The sequence below is a fragment of the Acanthopagrus latus genome, chromosome 11 (genome assembly GCF_904848185.1).
Source record: "Acanthopagrus latus isolate v.2019 chromosome 11, fAcaLat1.1, whole genome shotgun sequence".
NCBI classification, from domain to species: domain Eukaryota; kingdom Metazoa; phylum Chordata; class Actinopteri; order Spariformes; family Sparidae; genus Acanthopagrus; species Acanthopagrus latus.
In genome coordinates, this window is record NC_051049.1 from 6,827,751 (window position 1) to 6,849,274 (window position 21,524).

Consider the following 21,524-nt stretch of genomic DNA (forward strand, 5'->3'; position numbering starts at 1 on the left):
AATATTTAAAAAATAAAAAACCTTTATATAACTATTTTGTCTAGAAAACACTGATGTAGGTTTCTCGGTCCACGGTTGGTTTGCGGTTGCTATGGAAAACGTCCACAGCAACAGCACCGTTAGGGGTGGAGACTATGGCTGTCATTCACCGTCATTGAAGACGGACAGCTGTATAAACCAATCATCATTCGAGAAAAATGAGCGCGGCCAATTAAAATAGAGCAAACTGGGAGCAGTAGTTAGATAGAGAGCGCGAGGGCGGAAGCAAATACCAGAGCCTCTGTCATACGGCAGCGATAAAGACTAATGGTAAGCCAAGAATTAGCCACCAAATAGCATTTACACAACGCTACATAGTGAGCTATGTTTATTTTATTACTCAGTTTTGCGTGGACTCGCTTGCATGTATAGTCTAAGTTGGGCGGTCTTCCATCTTCGTCTAGTTGGCATGTAACGGTAACGTTAGCTATCCGGCTACCAGCTGAATGGTGTGTTGTCTCAGCATCACAGCCCGTCAGAGGCAAGAGGTCCTTCTCCCGCTCCATGGAGCTAGCTCTGCTGTGTATTTACAGGACAGCAAACAGTCATTATTACTGAAGTTAATAATAGTGGCTCAGATTGTTGGCTTATTTAAAACTACTGCTTACTCTTAGCTGTCTGACAGCCATGCATTATGTTCCCCTGATCTCTTTGCAGACCCAGCATGAGGAGCCGTTCCCTCCACTAACATGGACAAGTACGAAAAGGTGAAGAAAATCGGGGAAGGTTCGTTTGGAAAGGCTGTCCTTGTCAAATCCAAAGAGGATGGACACCAATATGTCATCAAGGAGATTGGCATATCTGGAGTAAGATCCCCTCCATAAATATTACACAAGCTTCACATGCCACTGGTAATGTGTTCCCTCCTCTACCACTTTGCTTCATCATATTCTCTGCTCCTTATTGTGGCAGATGTCAAGTAAAGAGAGGCAGGAATCTCGAAAAGAGGTTGCCGTTCTTGCCAACATGAGTCATCCCAACATCGTCCAATATAAGGAGTCTTTTGAAGGTATTCACACAATCCAAGTGGAGAAAAGGCATTAAATCTTTCAGTAAAGAAGCTGTGGCAGGGCCCTTAGGACTCTTCTGTCTGATATAGTAATATATGAAATGGCATTGAGGAAATGACAAGAGCTTGATAAAGTGCGTCAGAGATAACCATCTTAAAAGAAAAAAACTGAGCAATTGAAAAGTGTGTGTGTGTGTGTGTGTGTGTGTGTGTGTGTGTGTGTGTGTGTGTGTGTCTGGTCTGCTGGGGAAAGATGGCACCTATTATAGAAATTGTCATTAGCAGGAAACAATTTCCTCAGTGTTGCCCTGGTGTATCCTGTAAACCACTATAAATATCCATGCCAACTCACCCTTTGTGAGGCTAAGAACACACATACAAAGAATAACAATACATGTGAAATTTAGCATAGAGGGCTGACTTTAAGTGCAGTTAATCCTCAGCATCCTTCCACCAGTTTTTTTTTCAGCTTTAGTCTTGGTGCTTTTCCCCATGTATCCTTTAGCCAGAAAAGAGAAAACGATTGGTAAGAGAGAAGATTATTGATTAAAGTAATTTTTTTCAGTTACAGAATTAGTGTAAACCTTGTCATAAATTAAAAGTTTTCAAAACTTTGACCAACTTTCAAAACTGTTGCCTAATGTGGAAATTACAGCAGGGTTGTTGGTGGGAGGGACATATTGAGGTGTAAGTGAAAAGTAATGCAGGATGAAGTGCTGGAGTTGGTTTTATAATGCACCACTTAATGTGTCAGCATTTACTCAAGCTTTTGGAGGCTATAATGATAGTATAGTGGCTTCAATTAAGTTAAATATGTTGGTATATAAAGAAGAATAGTTTGAAAAAGACATCAAAAAGATGTAAGACCAGCCATTGTTGACACCTAAATGTTATGAAATTCTTTTCAGAGGGGGGCTGTCTGTACATTGTGATGGACTACTGTGAGGGAGGAGACCTCTTCAAGAAGATCAACTCTCAAAAAGGAATGCTGTTCTCAGAAGAGCAAGTAAGCTACCACCTCTTTGAGACAATCATGCACGTTGAGGACATAACCTGTAAAACACACAGATGAAACTTATCATATTAACTGGCTCTATTTCACATCTTTGTCTTCTTTTTAATTTGTTGTCCCTTGGTTGTATAATTGCAGATGAGGTAGATACGAAGTTGATACTGTATGATGTGGATAAGTGTACTCTGCCTTTCTTAGATCTTGGATTGGTTCGTGCAGATTTGCTTGGCACTGAAGCACGTGCATGATCGAAAAATCCTCCACAGGGACATCAAATCGCAGGTATTGCTCGTCACCCACGACAAGATCTTCTTTCAGGCACAGAAAATATCGTGTTATTTACGTGTCTTTTCATGATATCCCCATAGAACATATTTTTGACGAAAGATGGGACTGTGCAGCTTGGAGACTTTGGGATTGCGAGGGTGCTAAACAGGTATGTAAAATGTCCTCTGAATCCATCTGCAGGTCTCCATTCAGTCCAGATTTGGGAATAGTAACACGTTCTTAAAATTTGCTTTTCATTCTTTTGTAATTTGCAGCACTGTAGAACTCGCAAGAACGTGCATAGGAACACCTTATTACCTATCACCAGAGATCTGCGAGAACAAACCGTACAACAACAAAAGGTACTTACATGATGTTTTGGAATACCATCCTGTTTGTGTTTGTTTCAGTTGTGGTGGAAATTAATATTTAATTCGGGTGACAAGATCTGTCCCTGCATATTGAGGGTCATGCAGGATTGGGTGGTGGCTCCTGGGTGATGTAAAGGTATCATGTCTCCTCTTTATCGAGTGATGGAGTCTTGTGCGTATGTGCAGCAGGAAGCTAGTATTGATTTCCTCTTTTAACTATTTTAAGTGTGCATGTAATCCAATACACTAGTTACAAACAAGGAAATCAAAGTAGCAGTATCTCAAAGTTCAATATGGAGTTTTCTAAGAAATCCAGTCCTTTTTTTTGTTTTCCCGGGTTAATGATAAAGAAAGGAGAAACATTGTAATGGATGTAAAACTACCCCTGAACTGATCCCTGTCTGTCCATTTGTGTGTTGTCTCCTCTCACTTTGCCTACTTTCCCTCCCTCTGCAGTGATATTTGGGCGCTAGGGTGTGTCCTGTATGAAATGTGCACTCTTAAGCATGCAGTAAGTATTCTGTGCATAAGCTGTTTACCAGTTAATGTATTTTTAATGTAGGGCTTATGCAGCATTGCAGAGCTCTCTCACAAACTGATTTCCTGTATGTACACTGTAATGTATAATGGCTGACAACTAAGTTTTTCTCTCATCATCATATCTGTAGTAAAAAAGAAAGTATGACTGCCCTCAGTCATTTCTCTGCAGTGGTTACAAAGGTGTTCTACGTGTATTGTTCCTTAGTTCGAGGCTGGCAACATGAAGAACCTCGTCCTGAAGATCATCCGTGGCTCGTACCCTCCCGTGTCTGTCCACTACTCCCAAGAACTTCGCTCACTCTTGGCGCAGCTGTTTAAGCGCAACCCACGAGAGAGGCCCTCAGTCAGCAGCATACTGGACAAACCTTTCCTGACTTGTAGGATAGAGAAGTTCCTCACACCACAGGTAGAGCACATGATCAGGTGTTTTTCATATAGCTTGAATTTACATAAACCAGAACCGTGCTGAGTTAAACGACATGTATTCTCTACTGATTCCAGATTATTGCTCAGGAATTCCACCATGCTTTTCTTCACAAGCTGCCTAAAGTGGGTGTGTCACAGGGGCCACCAGGTAAGAAAATGAACAAAGCTGCTCTGTGTAGCTGTCCGCTGATGTTCGACTGCACCTCATTCACACAGCTGCCATTTTCATCTGACATCACACTCTGGGTGGGAATTTAGCAAATTTATAAACACAGGAAATCTTACAAATCATAATCCTGTCACCACTTTCTGATTGAACAGCTACTACTTGCGTAAAAGTCCTAAAAGTAGCTGATATTAAATTGAGTTAAGTTTAAAAACCAAAAGCAAAATAAACAATAATACAACATAGTTACATTTATGTACTGTATATACAACATACTATGGGCAGACAATTGAGTGAGTGTCAGCCATTTTTCTGATTATTAAAATCACTCATTTGTTTTTGTTTTTTTCAATCTGATTGACAACAAAATACATTTAAAAATGAGCTAGCATGGCGCTGATGCAGCATGCAAAAAGTAATAAACAAGCTAAATGACAAATTCCCAATAATAACAACAGAGTCAAGTTTTCATGACTGATAAACAAACTGACCTGAAGGGACGACACAATTTTACACTGTTTTACTGCCACCTGTAAGGCTTCGAATAGTGATATGGGGACCTTATTTCACCTCTGAGAACAGCTTGTTTATTCTTCAAATCTGAAAGAGGCCAAAGAATTAGCTTGAATGAGAAGTTAGAGGCTGATTAGCTTTCCTTAATTGACATGATATTTCTGCACAGCACTATTTGTAGAAACGCCCTGAAGTTTCTGTTGAAATCCATGAGCGTGGGCTACAAACAGGAGAAGGTGAGACTTGTGTTCAGGCCAAGAGACTCAACTGACCGGTCTGTCCATAACACCAATGTTCAAGACCACACAGGACATACATGGAATGTAATGCAGACAGTGGACCAGGCTATCAGTCATCTGAAACAAAAGGAGATTGTTGGATTACTGCAGCCAGGCAGAGCTGGCTTTGGACGGGAACCTGTTCTAACAACATCTGCGTGGTTTGGGCTCTAGTTACGAGAGGGATTTGTTTAAATCATTCAGATTTGATTAGATGGCTTAGAAGCTTAGATGCCTCAAAGCTGTAGAGGGAAAAATTAATTGCCGCATTTGCTTCAAATGGTGCTCCTAATTTATTACTCTGTTGGTGAAATGCAGGCCAGGGGTTTGAACTGTCAACTGTGTGTTTTTGTATGAATAGCGTCACTGAATCGCACTTCAAATAAAATCCTCCTTTGCTGATTAGGATAAATGTTCTCATATATATTTTTTTTGTGTTTGTGTAACCAGCCAAGAGATCTGCCCCTGGCTCCATACCACTCGCCCCAGCCCAGAAGATTACCAAACCAGCCAGCAAATATGGAGTGCCTTTAACTGTGAGGAAAGTGTCAGATGCTGCCAAAAAGCCTGCAGAGAGGAAACCAGCTGTGAAACATAAACCAGTAAGTAGATTGTTGATCATGAGAGCAATTTCCTGTGATTTTTTTTTATTTTTTTATTTTTATTTTTTTATTTTTTTTGCACCACTCATGACTTTTTATTTGCTGTGCGTGTTTAAAAAGAAAAGAAGAAGGGAAAAAAAGCTGGCAAGTCTGGCATGTCAGCGGCTTCTCCCATCTGTGTGTGCAAGTGTGTGTTCTTACATCATCGTCTGTTGGCTACCTCTGAACCCCAGTGTCATATGTTGCTCAGGCCCCTCTCCCAGCAGCCCCCAAGAGAAGAGTGAGTCAAGTGGAGGAAGAGAGGAAAAAACAAGAGGTACAGCTGAGAGCCCAGCATAACTTGAACTTACTATGAGATCTCCCTTCCTTTTTCTTACTCAAACAAGGTCTCTTCCCACCAGTATTTTTTGTTTTCCTCCCTCTCATTACGCTTGTTCCCCGTATTCACCCGTTTTCCACTCCCAGCTCCCAGAGTATCGTGCCTGATTTTAGCTTTCTCTGTTAACCGGACTTTCCCTCCTCACCTGCCTGTCCAGTGACAGAGCTCCTTACCTCTTGCCTCAAAGCACGTGTCCTTGAAGATGTTTCTTTTTGACTGAGATGCCTTTGCCCCATGCTGCAGGATGGTGCCCGAAAGAAAAGAATGGAGCTGATTGAGAAAGAAAGGAAACAGAGAGAGCAGGTGGGTGCATTGTTAAAGGGAAAAGCTCACTCAAAAATGAAAATTCAGTCATTATCTACAAAAGCCTGGGCTGACATAAGGTTGGGTGAAGTTTCATAGTCCACAAAACATTGCTGGAGTTTAACAGCAAGTCCCCATCAACTTGAGTTGCAGAGAATGCTGCAGTGCTCTAATTTGTGAAGGTCCACAAATGTTTTGACTTTCCACCGGCATGGCGGTGACAAGATAAAGACTGAACTTGAACTTTTCCTTAAGTTCCTCTGTAAAGGTTCAATCATTCCCTTATCTGTGTTGCGTTCAGATGTTCCTGTTGAAAGCGGATCAAATGAAGAGATATGAAAAGGAAAAGGTGGGTGCTCAATTTGTTTCTCAAGAATATCTTTGTAATCTCTTCTTTTATATATTTGGTGATTACTGTGCTGTAAGTTGGGAAACACATTGGTAAGGATCAATGCACTTCATGTCTCACCTAAAACCTGTGATCTATAACAGATCAATCGCATAAACCAAGCCAGAGAACAAGGCTGGAAGCATGTCTTGAATTCTAGTGGAGGCAGCAGCCCAGAGAGGAAGGTACTAGATACTCATTTCCTTTTTCATGAAAGTGTTACTAATGCCATCTTTTACATCTAAAGTATATATGAACACTTTCTTCAGTGTTATGTAGGGGGTGGAAAGAGAGTTGTCCCAAGTTCTGTTCAGGGACTTCCTCCAAGTAAAACCCCATATGAGCAGTACCATGCTGCTCTGGACCAAATGGCTAAACCACAGCCTAAAGTCATCAAGAAGGAGGGACCCTCAGCTGGACCAGGCAGTCCAGTTCGGTATGTTCAAATGTTTCTGTATTTCAGATGATATATGTGGGTTGAACAGTTGTTGAATGTCGTGGCCTCTGTGTGTCAGAAGCGTACCAGCTGCTGCTGGCCCGGTGCTGCCCAATGGTCCGGCCCGAATCTTAAACCCTGATGTAATCAAGAGGGAATTACAGAGGCTGCAGCATGTTTCTAGACAAGCTCATATTAGTAGGTCAGTCATGCAGCTTCTCCCTAATCAGCAAATGACACTACAAAAGTGGATTGAAACTACATTTTTGCTTCTTGCTCGTGAAAGTGAAGTTTGAGTTACTCTTTTCTGTTTTCAGGCAGTGTGGTCAGATGGCTCATGGACGGGCCTATCAGGTTGAGGAGTTTTTACAGCGGAAGAGAGAAGCCATGCTCAACAAAGTTCGTGCTGAGGGACAGCTGGTACGTAGTGTGCTATACACTAATCAGCCCCAGCATTTAAAAGGAATAAGCGGTGGAGTGAATAACATTTGCTTGTTTCAGTGCAATATTCTGCTGCAAAACCTTCGGTCCTGGCATCCACGTGGATCCCTCTTGACATGATCGGATTCAGCATCTGTAAGACATGCTGGAACATCTGACATTGCTATGAGGGGGTGTACTTGGGCTGCAACGTTGTCTGGGTTTCTGGTACATGCCAAGTGGCATTTACATGAATGTCAGGTCCCAAGGTTTTCCTCACAGAACATTGCATTATAACAAGATCAGTGATCAGTTATTTCCTTCACCTGTTGGTCCTTTTTAATGTTGTGGTTGACTGTGTGCTGTCATTGAAAGGGTAACTTATTTGGAATTTACTCCTGTTGCTGAAATACTGAATCTTTCCCCTCATTATTATTACCCCCACTCGTAAACTGGGTACATTTTTATGTGCGCACAGATGAAAACTGACACTGATTTGTGTATTTTTAGCAAATGTTATGAATCTTTAAGCTCAATTAAGAACTTTTCAGTCAACACTGAATCAGATGGCTTTGTGTATTATGAAAGGGCCAACTAAACTAATCATCAGCCTCCACTAACAACAACAGACAAGCTGTGCTAAAATATAGGAATATTTTATACAAATGTGAGACATGATGAGGTAGTGTGATATCATGTGCTCACTGAATTAAAGGCAGGACTACTGATAGGCATTTCTGCAGCACTGTTTTCTGTGGGAGAGAGGAGCTGTTGGAACTTACTTTTACCTTTTTTAAAAGATGTTTTACATGCACAAGAACATGTATAACTCACTGAAGGAAAGGAAAATATCAAAAGTGCATTAAAGGTCTCCTTTGATGCAGCATAAATAAATTGTCAGCCACTAGAGGGCAGCAGAACCACAGAATAAGCCAACAGACGGCCTTGAAATGTTCTTGCAGTATTAATGTGGTGTTTTGACATCCAGCAGACAGCAGTATAATCATCACTGTGGTTGTGTTTCTGGCCAGCTGAAACATGTAAAGGTCCAGTATTTATTGGTCTGGTCTTGTCTTTAGGCTCACTAGATAGTTAGCACTCTTCACCAGCTAGTTGCTAATCTTATTTGTCAGACAGGTTTATTAATACAGGAAACACGGTGCCACTGAATCAAGGATTAAATGTCTACAAACAAAAAGATTAGCTAAAAAAGGGTCAAAGATGATGGGTGAGTTGCAGAGTTGGGTGACATTTCTCCGTGGGTTCATTGTTATGAACGGCACCTTAACATGTAGTCATTTAATTCAGTGTTGATATGAAAACATTGATCAGTGCAGCTTTACATCCTGGGCCCTGCTCATGAGTGTTGTGGCAGTTAGATGTCAGGGAGCTGTCTAAAGTGTGGTTGAACTGAATGGTAAACAGGGCACTCGTCAAAACCTGGCTGCGATCTATGGAACCCGGGGCGGTTCCCTTCGGTGCAGGAGGCCCAGAGCCAACAAAGAGGAGGAGGTAGGAGCCCAGGCCTTGAATGCTCCACCCAGTCCCGCACTCCACCTCACTCATAGCACGTCTGGCTTGGCTCGTCTTCGTTCATACATCCGCACAAAAAATCCCTTTGACACTCCCATAATTCAACCCAGCGGCTCAAACCCATGCCCACTCCTTGTTCAGCGTGTGATGTTCCACCGTCCAGTGTGAGCTGTTCTAATTTTTAGTTTGCCTCCGAATAATGGCTGTTATATCCAACAGTAAATACCATTTGATTTTGTTTTGTTGTCCCATTTCAAATAACCACACCACCTCAGTTTTGAGTTGTGTATTGCAGCTTTTTTTTTGCTCTGAATGCAACAACTTAATGTGTTATTTTTATTCTCGCTGAATGGCTAATGTGTTAATGTACAGATGTTAACACCATACTGTCTTGTGTTTCTTTTTATAGGTGCTACTTATATATGCATTTTTTGTATGATCAGTGCTGTGTTCTACTTCTGCATTCACTGAGTAACATTGAGTCTGTTCTTAGGAGTATTTGTCAAGACTGAGGCAGATCCGCTTGCAGAACTTCAATGAGCGGCAGCAGATCAAAGCGCGACTGAGAGGAGAGAAGGTACAGTCCTCCACTTTTAGATTCTCACAGCACCTTCGAATGCGTCTTCTCAATTCTCGCTGACACTTTGTGTCCTGGCTCTTACTGGTTGGTGTGTTGCAGTACGACAGCGATGGCTCCGACAGCCAGGAGTCCAGTGAGGAGGCAGAGCTGAGGAGAAAGAAGATAGAGGCTTTAAAGGTGAGTCTGCTTTGGAAAATTATGCCACATTTAGATGACAACAATAAATCTAAAAGCCAGGATTGTGGAGAATATCTTAACCTATGATTTGTTGTCTTGGTTGTTTCAGCGAGGGTTAAAAGGTCAGGTGTAGCATGAACCCTGTAAGTGAGCGATACAATCTTACTGCCTGGCAACCAGTGTAGAGAAAATAAAACAGGGCTTTTATTTTCATACTGTAGGAGTTCAAAGCCTCCACTGCTGCGTTCTGCTCTGCATGAGACAGGAATAGAAACAGTAGCAAGTTATTTTAACGAAATGACACAACAGCATCTCATTAAGACGACTTCGGAGATTTTGGTCGCCCAAGAAATGTTTTAATTCCTCTTCATTTGTCTGTTTATGTGTACCCACCAGGCCCAAGCAAACGCCCGTGCTGCTGTGCTGAAAGAGCAACTAGAGAAGAAGAGAAAAGAAGCATATGAGAGAGAAAAGAGAGCTTGGGAGGACCATGTAAGTTCTATCATTCACCCCAAAACGATGACTCAGTCATTATGTACTCACCTCCATGCCGAATGGAAAGTGGGGTGAATTTTTGTAGTTCACAAAACATTTCTGGAGCTTCACAGCAAAACATCATCGCCACATTCTCTCTAAACATCTGAAGTAGATGGGGACTTGTAAGAAAAACAACTGAAACACAAAAAACATGAAATGGTTCCTTACAGCTCACATGGTGTAATCAAGTCAAAAGAAGCCGTTAGATCCTGAATTGATTGATGATCTTTGATGTTGTGTGTTGTGGTAGCTTGCAGCTCGAGGGGTAAAGGTTGGCATGGCAGCAGGAAACGTAGCCCCAGCAGCAGCAGTGGCAGCAGCAGTAGCAGTAGCAGTATCATCTACCTCCACCAGTCCTCTTCCACCCCAGCCCAGTCCCTCTCTGCCAGACCCGGCTCCCAAAGCTCCTGCCCTGCCTGTATCCAAACCCCAGTCGATCCTGGCCATATCCATGACTGCTGCCCTGAAGAATGTTGGAGCAGTCAGTATACATTTACAAAGTCTACCACACCCTAACAGAAAGTATTGTTTGAGCATGTGTCCCTAAGCTGTTATCAATATGCGTTTGACAGATTACCCCACTAAAAGAAAGCTTACCCGACCCAGAGAATGCTACAGTCATCCAGGTCGGTGTATAAGATGCATTAATCTTTCATTCAGTAACTGTGTGCCAAAACGGCAGGAGTTCTGAATCTGAACACTAAGTAATTCTTTTCCTTGAACAGAGTGAGAAAAAGCAGATTTTGCGCCGACTTAACCAGAACCTAAAGGCCCAGAGCTCAGCGGAGGAAGTGGAGCAGCCGACTCTGCCCCCTGCAGAACCAAGCCCTGCTCCCCAGCAGATCCAGTATGAGACTGAGAAACGCCCCCCTTCAAACGGAGACCGGAAGAAGTGGGATGCAGCAGATCTGCCAGTGCTTCCAGTGGCTCAGCAAACCTTAACGGAAACCTGCGCCACAACAGCAGGTAATGTGAGCCCTCGCAGGACAAAGTCCCATTTATCAACAGAGGATCTATTTGCATGGATATGATTGTACTGTTTTGTGTACTTTATGCTGAGGATGTTTACTTGCTGGTAAACTTACAGTAACTTCATAGTATAGTCTTTTATAGTGTTTGATTTAGAATTGAAGGAAACAATTTCCTGATGATTGCGCTTGCCTTTAATTACTGTTATTGACACCACATTCTGGTGCTTGTGCACTGGAAATTTTGTGATCAACTCAAATTTGCTTTGCTCTGAATTTATACACAACAGCGCCTCTGTTTCAGATATTTTGCTCAGCTTTTTTTTCCTCGAACTTCTCTCACTAGCCTCCTCCGGGTCTCCAGAAGACAGACCATCTTCAGGTGGAGACAGGAAGAAGTGGGAGGCAGGAGTTCCACTTGTTATCTCTGTTGCTCAACAAACTCTGGAGCAGACATGCATCGCAACCATAGGTGAGTCCCTTTTTTCCCTGAGCAATAACATATGTGCAGATTTCTTAAAAATCACACCAAGCTGGGTGCCCTGTAGTTCTTCTGGGGGAACACCATGTACTAGGGCAGAGCTCTATGTTTGATTGCAGCACGTGGCCCTTTGCTGTGTGTTGTCATAAGTCTGTCTGTCTGAAAATCACTGTGCAGTGAGCTCAAAGAGAATTTAAGTCGTTCTCTCTTTTGTTGCAGAACAAACAGCAGGTGAAGTTATACAGATGGGTGTGCTACATGAAGAGGCACCTAGAAAGGTGTGGGGGCCCAGTCCAGACTCTCAGGTGCTGAAGGTGCTTCAGCAGGCAGAGCTTCAGCCTCTCACCCAGCAGCTGGAGAATGCCACCATCTGCGAAGAAGACTTTTCCAGCCCTGGTTAGTCTTCATCTTTTTTCCTCACAATATTTTTTATAAATCATTTAACCACTGTAAATCAGAAATCGGTTTTAAGCTTAAAGATACAACTTCAATGATTTGCAGACCTTTGGATTGATCTAAATTCTGGATACTGTCAGCCAGTCGATGGCCCAATTTTAAAGTTATGGATCAGCTGAGTGAAGCAGCTACTCACCTCACAGCACATCACAAGATGTGTAGTTATAGACTTGAGCATCAGCGCAAGTTGAGTTAAAATTTCAATCCCCCATCAATCAAATATTAATACAAATAAGGACAAACCAAGGCTTGCCTTCCTGTTCTTTCTAAATCTTACAGTTTAAAAATAGTTTTTGCAAATTTCTGACTTATTAAAGATAGTGGTAGTGACTGCTACTCTCTAGCCAAAATCTATTATCCTAAATATTTAAAGTGTCCTATGACATTAAATTGAATTACCCCTGAAACTGAAATCCTTCATTTTATATTAATGGGCAATATACACAATAAAAGACACTAGTATGGTAAAATTCACTACTGTAGATACAACAAGGGTGATTATAGTAGCAGTAGTAGTAGCATGTTCACTTACTGATGATGCCATATCTTCTCTAGATAAACCTAACCAGACGACAGCTGCTGAGGTAGCGAAGACACCTACAGAAGTGTTGCCCTCTAAGCCAACAGCATCTGCTGCGGTGCAGAGCGCGGAGGTTCAGAAGGAGAGTTCACACACCACAGGAGCTTCACATCAGCAAGCATCTGCAGCTGGTGCGGTAGACCACGTGACACTGCCACCAAACCTCACTGAGACTCACGGTCAGCATGACGCCTAGAGCTGAATTATCCAATGAATGTCAGGTCAAGTATGTTTTTTAAGATAAATTAAATCCTGTCTGGTCTGAATTCTAACAGATCCAGCAGATGTGGAGTCGATGGTTTTGGAAGAGACACCTAAACAGGCCTCACGTCCCCAGACTGGTGTGCAGCAGGCGTGGGAGCAGGAAGCCCAACAGCCGATGTGAATATTCATCTATTTAAATAATTAGAGACATCAAATAAAAGAAGGATACTTATATTACAGCTTAAGTAGAGGAATATTTTTTAAAGACTTACATTTGTGGAGCTGAAGTGTATTTTTCTTTTAGGCCACCAGAGGGCATCACAAGACCAACAGGCACCAAAGAGGTTGAGAAGAGTGCAGAGAAACTGACTGAATCTTCCGGTGAGGTTAATGTTTAGTGAGTCCAAACCACTTTTTTTTTTCTTTTTTTTCCCTTCAACGTTATTACTATCTTAATTAAATCTGCCCTGCCTTCCCTCCCTCTCCCAGGCTTAGCACAGTGTGAGGAGCCCCTGTTTATGAAGTTGTGTTCCCCGGCCCACCGACGCACTGCTGCCCTTGCAATCCTCTCAGCCCAGTCCTCCTTCGATGAATCATCTTCCTCTCTGGCTTCTCGCTCACGCTCTGTCTCCCCTCTGCGCTCCAAACACCACGACGCCCTCCTCATTGGTCTCTCCACGGGGATGTTTGACTCCAATAACCCTAAGGTGATCATCGGCTGAGTGTGGATTTAAAAACCCACTTTAGTTCTTTCACTGGGAATGGCAAGGGAAAGGTGTAAGGGTAATGAAATAGCATATCACACAACAGTATGCAGTCTATTTAATATGATCAGGTGAACTGCTGCTGCAGGGGTTGAGGAAATTCACACTTGTTCTTGTGCCTGGTGTGATGTGGAGGCTTGTGTGGTATTTTTAGGTAGGGTTTCAGTCTCCTTTATTAATGAGGGGGTCTGGAATAGAGCCAGAACCATTAATCAAATAGTCCGAACCTGCAGTGGGTCCGATAGGACGGATAGAGCATCCATCAACCTATATCTTTCATAACCTTCATCAGGGACTCTGGGATCTGCAAAACCCAGCTCAACAGTTTCAGCACCCAGAGAGCTGCAGAGAATGTGGATGTGGGTTTGTCAGAGTGCTTTTTTTTAAGGGTTTGGTTGTTTCAGGACTTTTCTGAAAGTTACTACAGGTTACATTTTCTATATTTTGCATTCCATTAGGATGAATAATTTTACTTTCTTGCAGTTGATTCAATCAAGACGTCATGTTAACATCAGAGCAGAGCGTTTTATCAATATATCATGATATGAGACTATATATCGTCTTAGATTTTGAATATTATCATACGATGATGATGGCATATGAGTTGTCTTTTCCAGGTTTTAAAGGCTGCATTACAGTAAAATGGTGTCATTTTCTGAACTCACCAGACTGTTCTAGTTCAAATACCTGCCTTTACTGACTTTATCATTAGATCCAGATTATTGGTGAGTGTCTTGATATTGTGTAAAAGCACCAATAGTCATCCCTACAATATGTGACAATATTGATATCAAGGTGTTTGGTCAAAAATATTGTAATACTTTATTTTGTCCCCAAGTCGACAACACCTAAAGCAAATAAAACAAGAAATAAGTCTAGCTTTCCTTTTTTTCTGCAGGGAGTAGATTGTTAAATTTACAGACATGCCGTTCTCTCCACACTTGGCCCTTTTGAATTTTGTCTACCACTCAGCCCTGAGGTTTATAAAGCAGTGATAGCAAAACAAACAAACAAACAAGAAGACTCATCACTGCATCCTCTATGATAACATCAGTCGGCCATCCCTGTCTGAGAGATGTAATAATCAGTGTTATCTGCACATCTTTAAAGCCCCAATCAGAAAATTACCCTCATATATTACATCGACATGTTGCATTGGAACCATGGTCCACTTTTAACTCCCTCCAGTGACTGGCTGGTTCTTCAGGTTACTGCAAGTTACTGCATTTGTATTAGTGTAGCAGTCTCTTAGAATTTCTTGCAGCATCACCTAAAACTGAAAAACTGAGGCTTTGAGTCTTAATAACCGTCCCTTATCAGCACTTAACTGTTTGCCTGATGTTTGTTTTATGTTTGGCATCATTAAAAATTAGTGTCTCTCTCAGTTGAGTCCCTGTTCCCAGTCCTAGAGCCCCATCAGATTATTATACACGTTTTTCTGTTTGCATTGTGTTGTCAGATGCTGCGGACATGTTCCCTGCCGGATCTCAGTCGTCTCTTCAGCGCTCAGCAGGACTCCGCAGTGACAAATGCTAATGTTGCCCCAGACAACAACCTGGAAATCGAGGACTTGGACGAGGCAGCCAAAGATGACGACCAGTCTGAGACTGAAGAGTGAGACAAACATTGATTAAATTTCAAAAGCAAACACATGCTTGAGCCACACTGTATGATTTCAGCAAATATAAACTTCTGCAGTCTGGAGATGGCTGGTAGTTGTAGTTTCCTCACTCATTTTTTAAGGCACGAGAGACCACATTAGAAAAAGTCACTTTCATTTTGCTGAGGATCTATAAATACACCCAGCCGATGGCAAAATCTGTCTAACAACAATGTTCCCTGTTCCAAGTGCATATGAGGATGAAGACCTGCGGGACATCCGGGCCTCCATGGAGAGGCTGCTGCAAGAGGAGGTCGGTGCAGGAGACTTCAATGGAAACCCTCCAGATGGCGAAGACCAAGAGCTCTTCAACAGGTTAGCAGCTGAGATCGATCAGGACAACAATCAGATGGCTGTAGATGACGACGATGATGACGACGACGATGATGAAGAGGAGGAGGAGGAGGAGGAGGAAGAAGGCGAGGAGGATGATGAGGAGGAGGAATGCTCCAATGGCAGTCCTGGTGAAGAGGACCACAGCAATACCAGCCAGATAAATGAAGAGTGGCAGTCAGGTACAAGGAATGTCTTGAATTTGTAGAATGAAAGTTTAAGTTTCAACCTGTTTTAATTTAGTTCACATTCACTTCATATCTTTGCTGGCACACCAGTGGTTATTGGTACTTCTACACAATTTGGAGGAAGCTTGCAAGCTGCTTTTAGCCTAGAGGAAAAACATCGTAAATTGATAATTTATGTCAGATGATTCATGCTTTTAATAAGTTGCTGGGTAATACATGGGTTATTTATGCAAACTAAGCACCCTCAGTTTTATGAGAACTGATAAATCCTGCTGCTCCACAGACGGCAGTGGAGAGGACCAGGGCGTAGAGGCTACTTATCATGACAGCATCTTCAGTCGACTGGAAGAGCTGCGCTTCAACCTGGAGCAGCAGATGGGCTTTGAGAAGTTCATCGAGGCGTACAATAAGATTAAGGTATGAAATGTTGTTTTCATTAAATGGTGTGACATTAGACTGGTTGAACAGATTGACTAAATGTTTTTTTTTTCTACATTTAAGGCTATACATGAAGATGAAGATGAGACTATTGACCTGGGCTCGAGTTTAGTGCTGAGCATTTTGGGAACCGAGTACCAGCATCTGTATGCCAACATCCTTCATCTGGTAATGGCAGATGGTGCATACCAAGAAGGTTAGTGACTAGGGATGAGTGAGTACATCATTTTCTGTATCACAATATCGATTTAAAGGTATTTGGTCAAAAATATCTTATTATTTGATTTTGTTGATTTCAAAATATTGTGGTATATATTTTCAGTGGCCACATCCCCCGACACTAGAGTCCCATCAAAATATTGTATGTGTCTGTATCAAATAAATTTCATTTATATAGCCAAAAATCACAATCACCTTTCCTCAATGGGCTTAACAATCTGTACTGTGAACGACATCCTCTGTTCTTAGACCCGGATTCGAGTGAGGAAAATCTTGTTGATGGGAAAAAAAAAAATTAACAGGAGGGGAAAAAAAGATAATTGAAGAAACCTCCAGAAGAACCACAGAGGAGGGATCCCTCTCCCAGGACGGACAGACATGCAATAGATGTCGAATGTATAGAAAAGAGCAACAAAATCACAGTTTACAAGTTTCACTGACGTTGGGATGAATTTAACTGTTCTGTTCATTCAACTGAATGATCTGTATCCATACTCTCAATGGGTTGGACTTAACCTGGAAGTGTGTGATGCTACAGGAAGTTCTATTTATTTTTATGTATTAAAAACTATTTAGGGTTAGGAGTTGGGCTTTTTCACATCGCCAGGACAAGTTTGCCTTTCTTTCTTTGTGTGTCACCTTTGTCATCACCAACACACCGGCAAAGCAGGGAACAGTAAAAGGCAGCAGACCAAATACCCCATCAGACTTAATCCACAAGGTGCTGCAGCTTGTCTTTAAAACTCTTAATACAATTCAGAATTGGCTGCATTGTTTTTTTTCTTGAGCTGATAACAGAAATTGCCAATGAGTGAGACATCTTACTTATTTCTCATCTCTGTTGAGAGTTGCACTGATCGGGAAACGGTAAATTCAGCAACAACTGAGCAATATCCGAGCGCTACTTGAACAGAGACGGATAGAAAGGTATCAACAAGCCAACAGCATCTTCTGAAGATGGGCACATTTGAGCCTGTTAACCCGGGTGTTGCATTTTCATCACAGTTTACTGAAGATTGAGCCGAAAAAGACACACAACTATTGCAGAGTCAGTTGACCGGGGGAGTAAATGCTAATTGTACACAGTCACATTGAAGACAAAAAACAGATGTTAGTGGGTGTTGGTGGGTTTAGTGAGTACAGATGTTGACCCTCAAAGAAATCTTGTAAACAGTGCTCTCTGCTGTACCAGATACTTCAGCTGAGTTCTGGCCCAATCCTTGAAGTGACTCTAGTTACTTCTTAATTGACTGTAGATAGTTTGCAACAGTGATGGATGGTTTCCCTGCTGCACAGTGTCAGAATAAAGTGAGTGTTTAAATCTAATCTATAAAATCCCATCCTCTTCCCTCACATTGACACCAAGTCATGAAGAGACTAAGTAGGTGTGAAACACACCCTTTCTGCCAGCTTGTTCTTGTTCTGTGCCGAGTCAGTTGTCAGGCTGGGGCCACGACAGATGCAGAGAGAGGTGAAGGAACGGAATATTTCAGGCTTTGACAGGCTTCCCTCAGGATGAGAGCAGTCTTCAGATAAATTCTCTCACTGAAAATCTCTCTCTGACACTTCTTTTGTTTTCTATTTTCACTGTCTTCTGTAGAAGAAAGACAGGAAGCAACTGTCAAATGTCTCCCATGAGGATCTGTCTCAAGATCTCTAAAATATGTTTTTTATGGCTCCCATCCATACAGCAATAACATCGTGCATGTTTTGAAACATTTTTGAGGCATCCAACAACTAACAAATCCATATACTGAGGTTATGAAGAACAATCTATCGGCTACACTCGCAAGCAAATTGTCCATCACATCCAAGCCCCAAAGATTGACTAGACTTTGCTCCGGGTTTTAGGTCAGTTATGATGCCTGTTTTTCCCATTAAATGTCAGGTTGCATTTGGAAAATAAGCATCAGGAAGTAAGTCAACTGAACTGATATGAATCCCAGCTGTGTGATGGATAGAAGCTGTGTCATTGGTCTAAAGCCATGCTAGCAGCTCTGTGAGGCTGTAGTTGGGCACAGTGGTGCTTTGGGCTAAATGCTAAGGTCAGCATGCTAACATTCTCACAATGACAATTCAAAATTAACATATTGGACAAATTAATTTAGACCTGATGATGGCTCTCTCTATCTATCTATCTATCTATATCTATCTATCTATATCTATCTATCTATATCTATATCTATCTATATATCTATATATATATCTATATCTATATCTATATCTATATATCTATATCTATATATATATCTATATATATATATATGTATATATATGTATATATGTATATATATATATATACACATATACACAGTGAAGGATTGGCCAAAGTTCTAAGTATTCATTCTGAGGGGGACATGAATGTGACATGATATTGAATTTATTATTTTTTGTATTTATTTACAGTGAATGTTGGTGCTAGAGTAAAAGTCAAGGTTGATTTGCTCACCGTAAACAACATTAACAATTCCCCTGCTTCTCCTTGTGCCCAGTCACATTAGCTGAATGGTTAACTGAGCTTTCTTGCTAACGTTCTCAGCTACAGTTAGCAGCAGTTAGCGGTTAATCTGGGGATATGCTCTCACCTCTTTGCTTGGAACACAGTTCAACTGATTGCCAATTCTTACATATTGCATCTTTTAATGTACATAATCTGCTTGGTCCACATCTTATTATTTTTTTTTATTATTCTTTTCCTTTTTGAACTTTAAAGGACAAATGACAGCTTTTTAATGACATTCTTCCTCAGTTTCTTATCACTGATATCCCACCCATCAAACACGATGTCAGCCATGTATCATATCTGAAAGGAATCATGTGTAGAAAATTTCCTGCCAGTCCATCCAAAATTGAAATAGTTTAGTCTGGACCTAAATAATGGCTGATAAAGCAACATTGCGATCCAAAAAAATGCAAATAGACATGCTAATTAAATAAATTTAAAGACTTCGTGACTGACTGTATGCTTGAACAGTAGTGGTTTTGAACATCATGTGTGGTTTTTGCCTTTCTTAGCAATTTGGAGTCATCTGCTCCTCTTCTGTCATTTCTTATTAAGCTACATGCGCTAACCGCTGACCTCTGCCTCTCTAATGAACTATCTGTTCCAACATGATTCTCATTCTCCTCTCTCTCTCTTTCTTTCAGATAATGATGAATAAGTTTCATGCCGTGGAGCTGCAGCTGGCAGCTACGACAATCTGCTGGCTATCTGATGTCTTCCCACCACGCACATCATTGACAGAGGGATCTATGCATGGGGTGTCACAGCCGCACATCTAACAGTGTTTCAGGCACACTTGCATGATGAATAACTTGTACACTCGAGGCTGTTTCTCATAGTTTTATGACTATCAGCACCTGACACTACTTTCTCACCAGTGTTCATTCAAAAGTGCATTATCGAATACATGTTTGTATTAACCAAAGTTAACGTCAAGGTTCTGTCAAGTGTGTATGAAAGTCTGTGTCTGTACATTAATGAAACACATGTATCGTCATGTTGATTGATGGCATAAACCCTGTTGTGTTCCAGTTTGTGGTTGGTTCAGTTGGCAGGCAAAAATCTGGTCCTCTCAGGTGCTCTCTTTCTAATCGTCACATACTCAAACAATAGCTTCAGGACATAAACCAGGTCACCCTCAGAACAGCCAAGATTCACTTCAGAGAACCAGGTAAACCTCCTTTTTCTTACAACTCTTCGACCAAACTTGAAGTTGAATATGATCCAATACATTTTTCCACAGTTTCTTAATGTTTCAGTTAACCTAAACTACATGACAGACTTCTGCGAGAATGTTGTTTGTTGTAGCAAGACTGTGGCATTGGCGTGGTAGGCGTTACGGAGTGAGTTGGGTCATAATGATACTCAGTGCAGAGAGCTGATGATGTAAGCAATGGTACAGATGTTAACGATAATTCATATTTGATTATAAATTAAATATTGTAAATCTTTTTATGAAATAAACACTTTTTTTTATAACCTGATGACTATTTTTTCCATTTCTGTACAGTATGGCCAAGTGTGGACACATCAGTGCTTGTAAATTGGCTGTCTTACGTTATAAAATGTGTTTTATTTAAAGCCCAAAAGAAAATCCTGCTGCTTTTCACGGGTTATCACACTCTGGTGCCACTGGTGAGTGCGCAAGACTATTTTTAAGCCACAACCCTTCAACAGACCACTCGCCCTTCTGTCAGCCTGCAAGATTTATTTGTAGTTTCAGTCCCTGGTGAATAATATAACAACGGCCTCCAGAGTTCTGACACCATGTCTGATTTAGTGTGACAGGAGAAGAGGGTGTGTATCCTCTGAGTCGGAGCACAACCAAGTAATTGATTGTAGCATCCTTGTGATAAAAAAAAAAAAAACAACAACCAATTTGATAATGGAGTTTTGATGTCTTTCTTGAATTGAATGCTGTCGTAATTTAATGCGAAAGTTCACAACAAATTCAAAAGTACAAACTTTTCCAGTCACCCGTAGTGCTGTTTGTATATCTAGATAATCTAGATCTAGACGTCATCACTGAGAAATGTGGATGAGAATCTTCTTCTGTTAAGTGTTCTAACTTGTCCCTAAGAGTGCGAGTGGAAACAATACGAACAAACACATTGCGAATACTGCTTTTCCTGTTCCAGTGTTTACCCCTTAAATTGACCAAAATCACTGGGCCGCCCAGTCGAAATCAATGGCTGCATGGTTGTCTCAAGATAAGGATTCTATATGGGTGGGAATGGAACAGAGTGACTTTCCAGTAGTGTACTTAGATACAGTCCCATTTCTGAATAGAAATGTCTGGAGGGAAAATAAATTAAGTAATCAGTGGGTGATAACAGTTTGGATAATAAAGAAGGGGAACAGAGATGAATGTCTTAATTTCAGATAAAGATCAGGAATTATCCTGCAGAGAGGAGGAGCTGTGGCCTGGTCGGAGATGGTCAATGTACAAAACAAACCCCCCCCCCCAAAAAAAACTCTTTAATGGCAAAGTCTAAACAGATTTCTACAGGGTAATGTCAATTAATCAAAATTATATAATGTAAAATAAGTGATAGCATTAGTGTTCACCCCCTGAGCATGAATCTGCCATCATCACCATTAAATCGTCAACAGGAAGATGCATTTTAAATAACGGCATATTTACGTTCAAATGGGAAAATGCCCAATATGCATTTTTGATCAGGGTTTTTTTACGTTGTGTTCTACTGTGAAAATGCAAATGCACACATCAATTTCACATTAGATTTTCATTTT

General features: G+C 41.3%; 1 protein-coding gene across 6 annotated transcripts; it reads left to right on the forward strand.

Moving 5' to 3' along the window:
* Positions 1-215: 215 nt before the first annotated feature.
* On the forward strand, positions 216-20,254 carry nek1 (NIMA-related kinase 1). Of its 6 annotated transcripts, none has more exons than XM_037115533.1 (36): positions 216-309; positions 697-845; positions 952-1,048; positions 1,957-2,054; positions 2,259-2,342; positions 2,429-2,496; positions 2,603-2,689; positions 3,155-3,209; positions 3,444-3,644; positions 3,740-3,812; positions 5,072-5,223; positions 5,474-5,539; positions 5,846-5,905; positions 6,207-6,254; positions 6,398-6,478; positions 6,563-6,729; positions 6,809-6,931; positions 7,047-7,149; positions 8,575-8,661; positions 9,176-9,259; positions 9,362-9,439; positions 9,836-9,931; positions 10,227-10,457; positions 10,549-10,602; positions 10,702-10,942; positions 11,291-11,416; positions 11,645-11,821; positions 12,437-12,640; positions 12,737-12,842; positions 12,970-13,046; positions 13,155-13,372; positions 14,889-15,043; positions 15,279-15,604; positions 15,894-16,027; positions 16,112-16,244; positions 19,415-20,254. In XM_037115533.1, exons 2-36 carry the CDS (start codon positions 729-731, stop codon positions 19,426-19,428), a joined length of 4,221 nt encoding a protein of 1,406 aa, XP_036971428.1. In that variant the 5' UTR covers positions 216-309; positions 697-728; the 3' UTR covers positions 19,429-20,254. The 6 variants fall into 6 exon arrangements, with proteins under 6 accessions (XP_036971428.1, XP_036971429.1, XP_036971432.1 ...); XM_037115534.1 differs by having other exon boundaries at positions 6,812-6,931; XM_037115537.1 differs by lacking the exon at positions 8,575-8,661.
* The last annotated feature ends 1,270 nt before the right edge of the window (positions 20,255-21,524 follow it).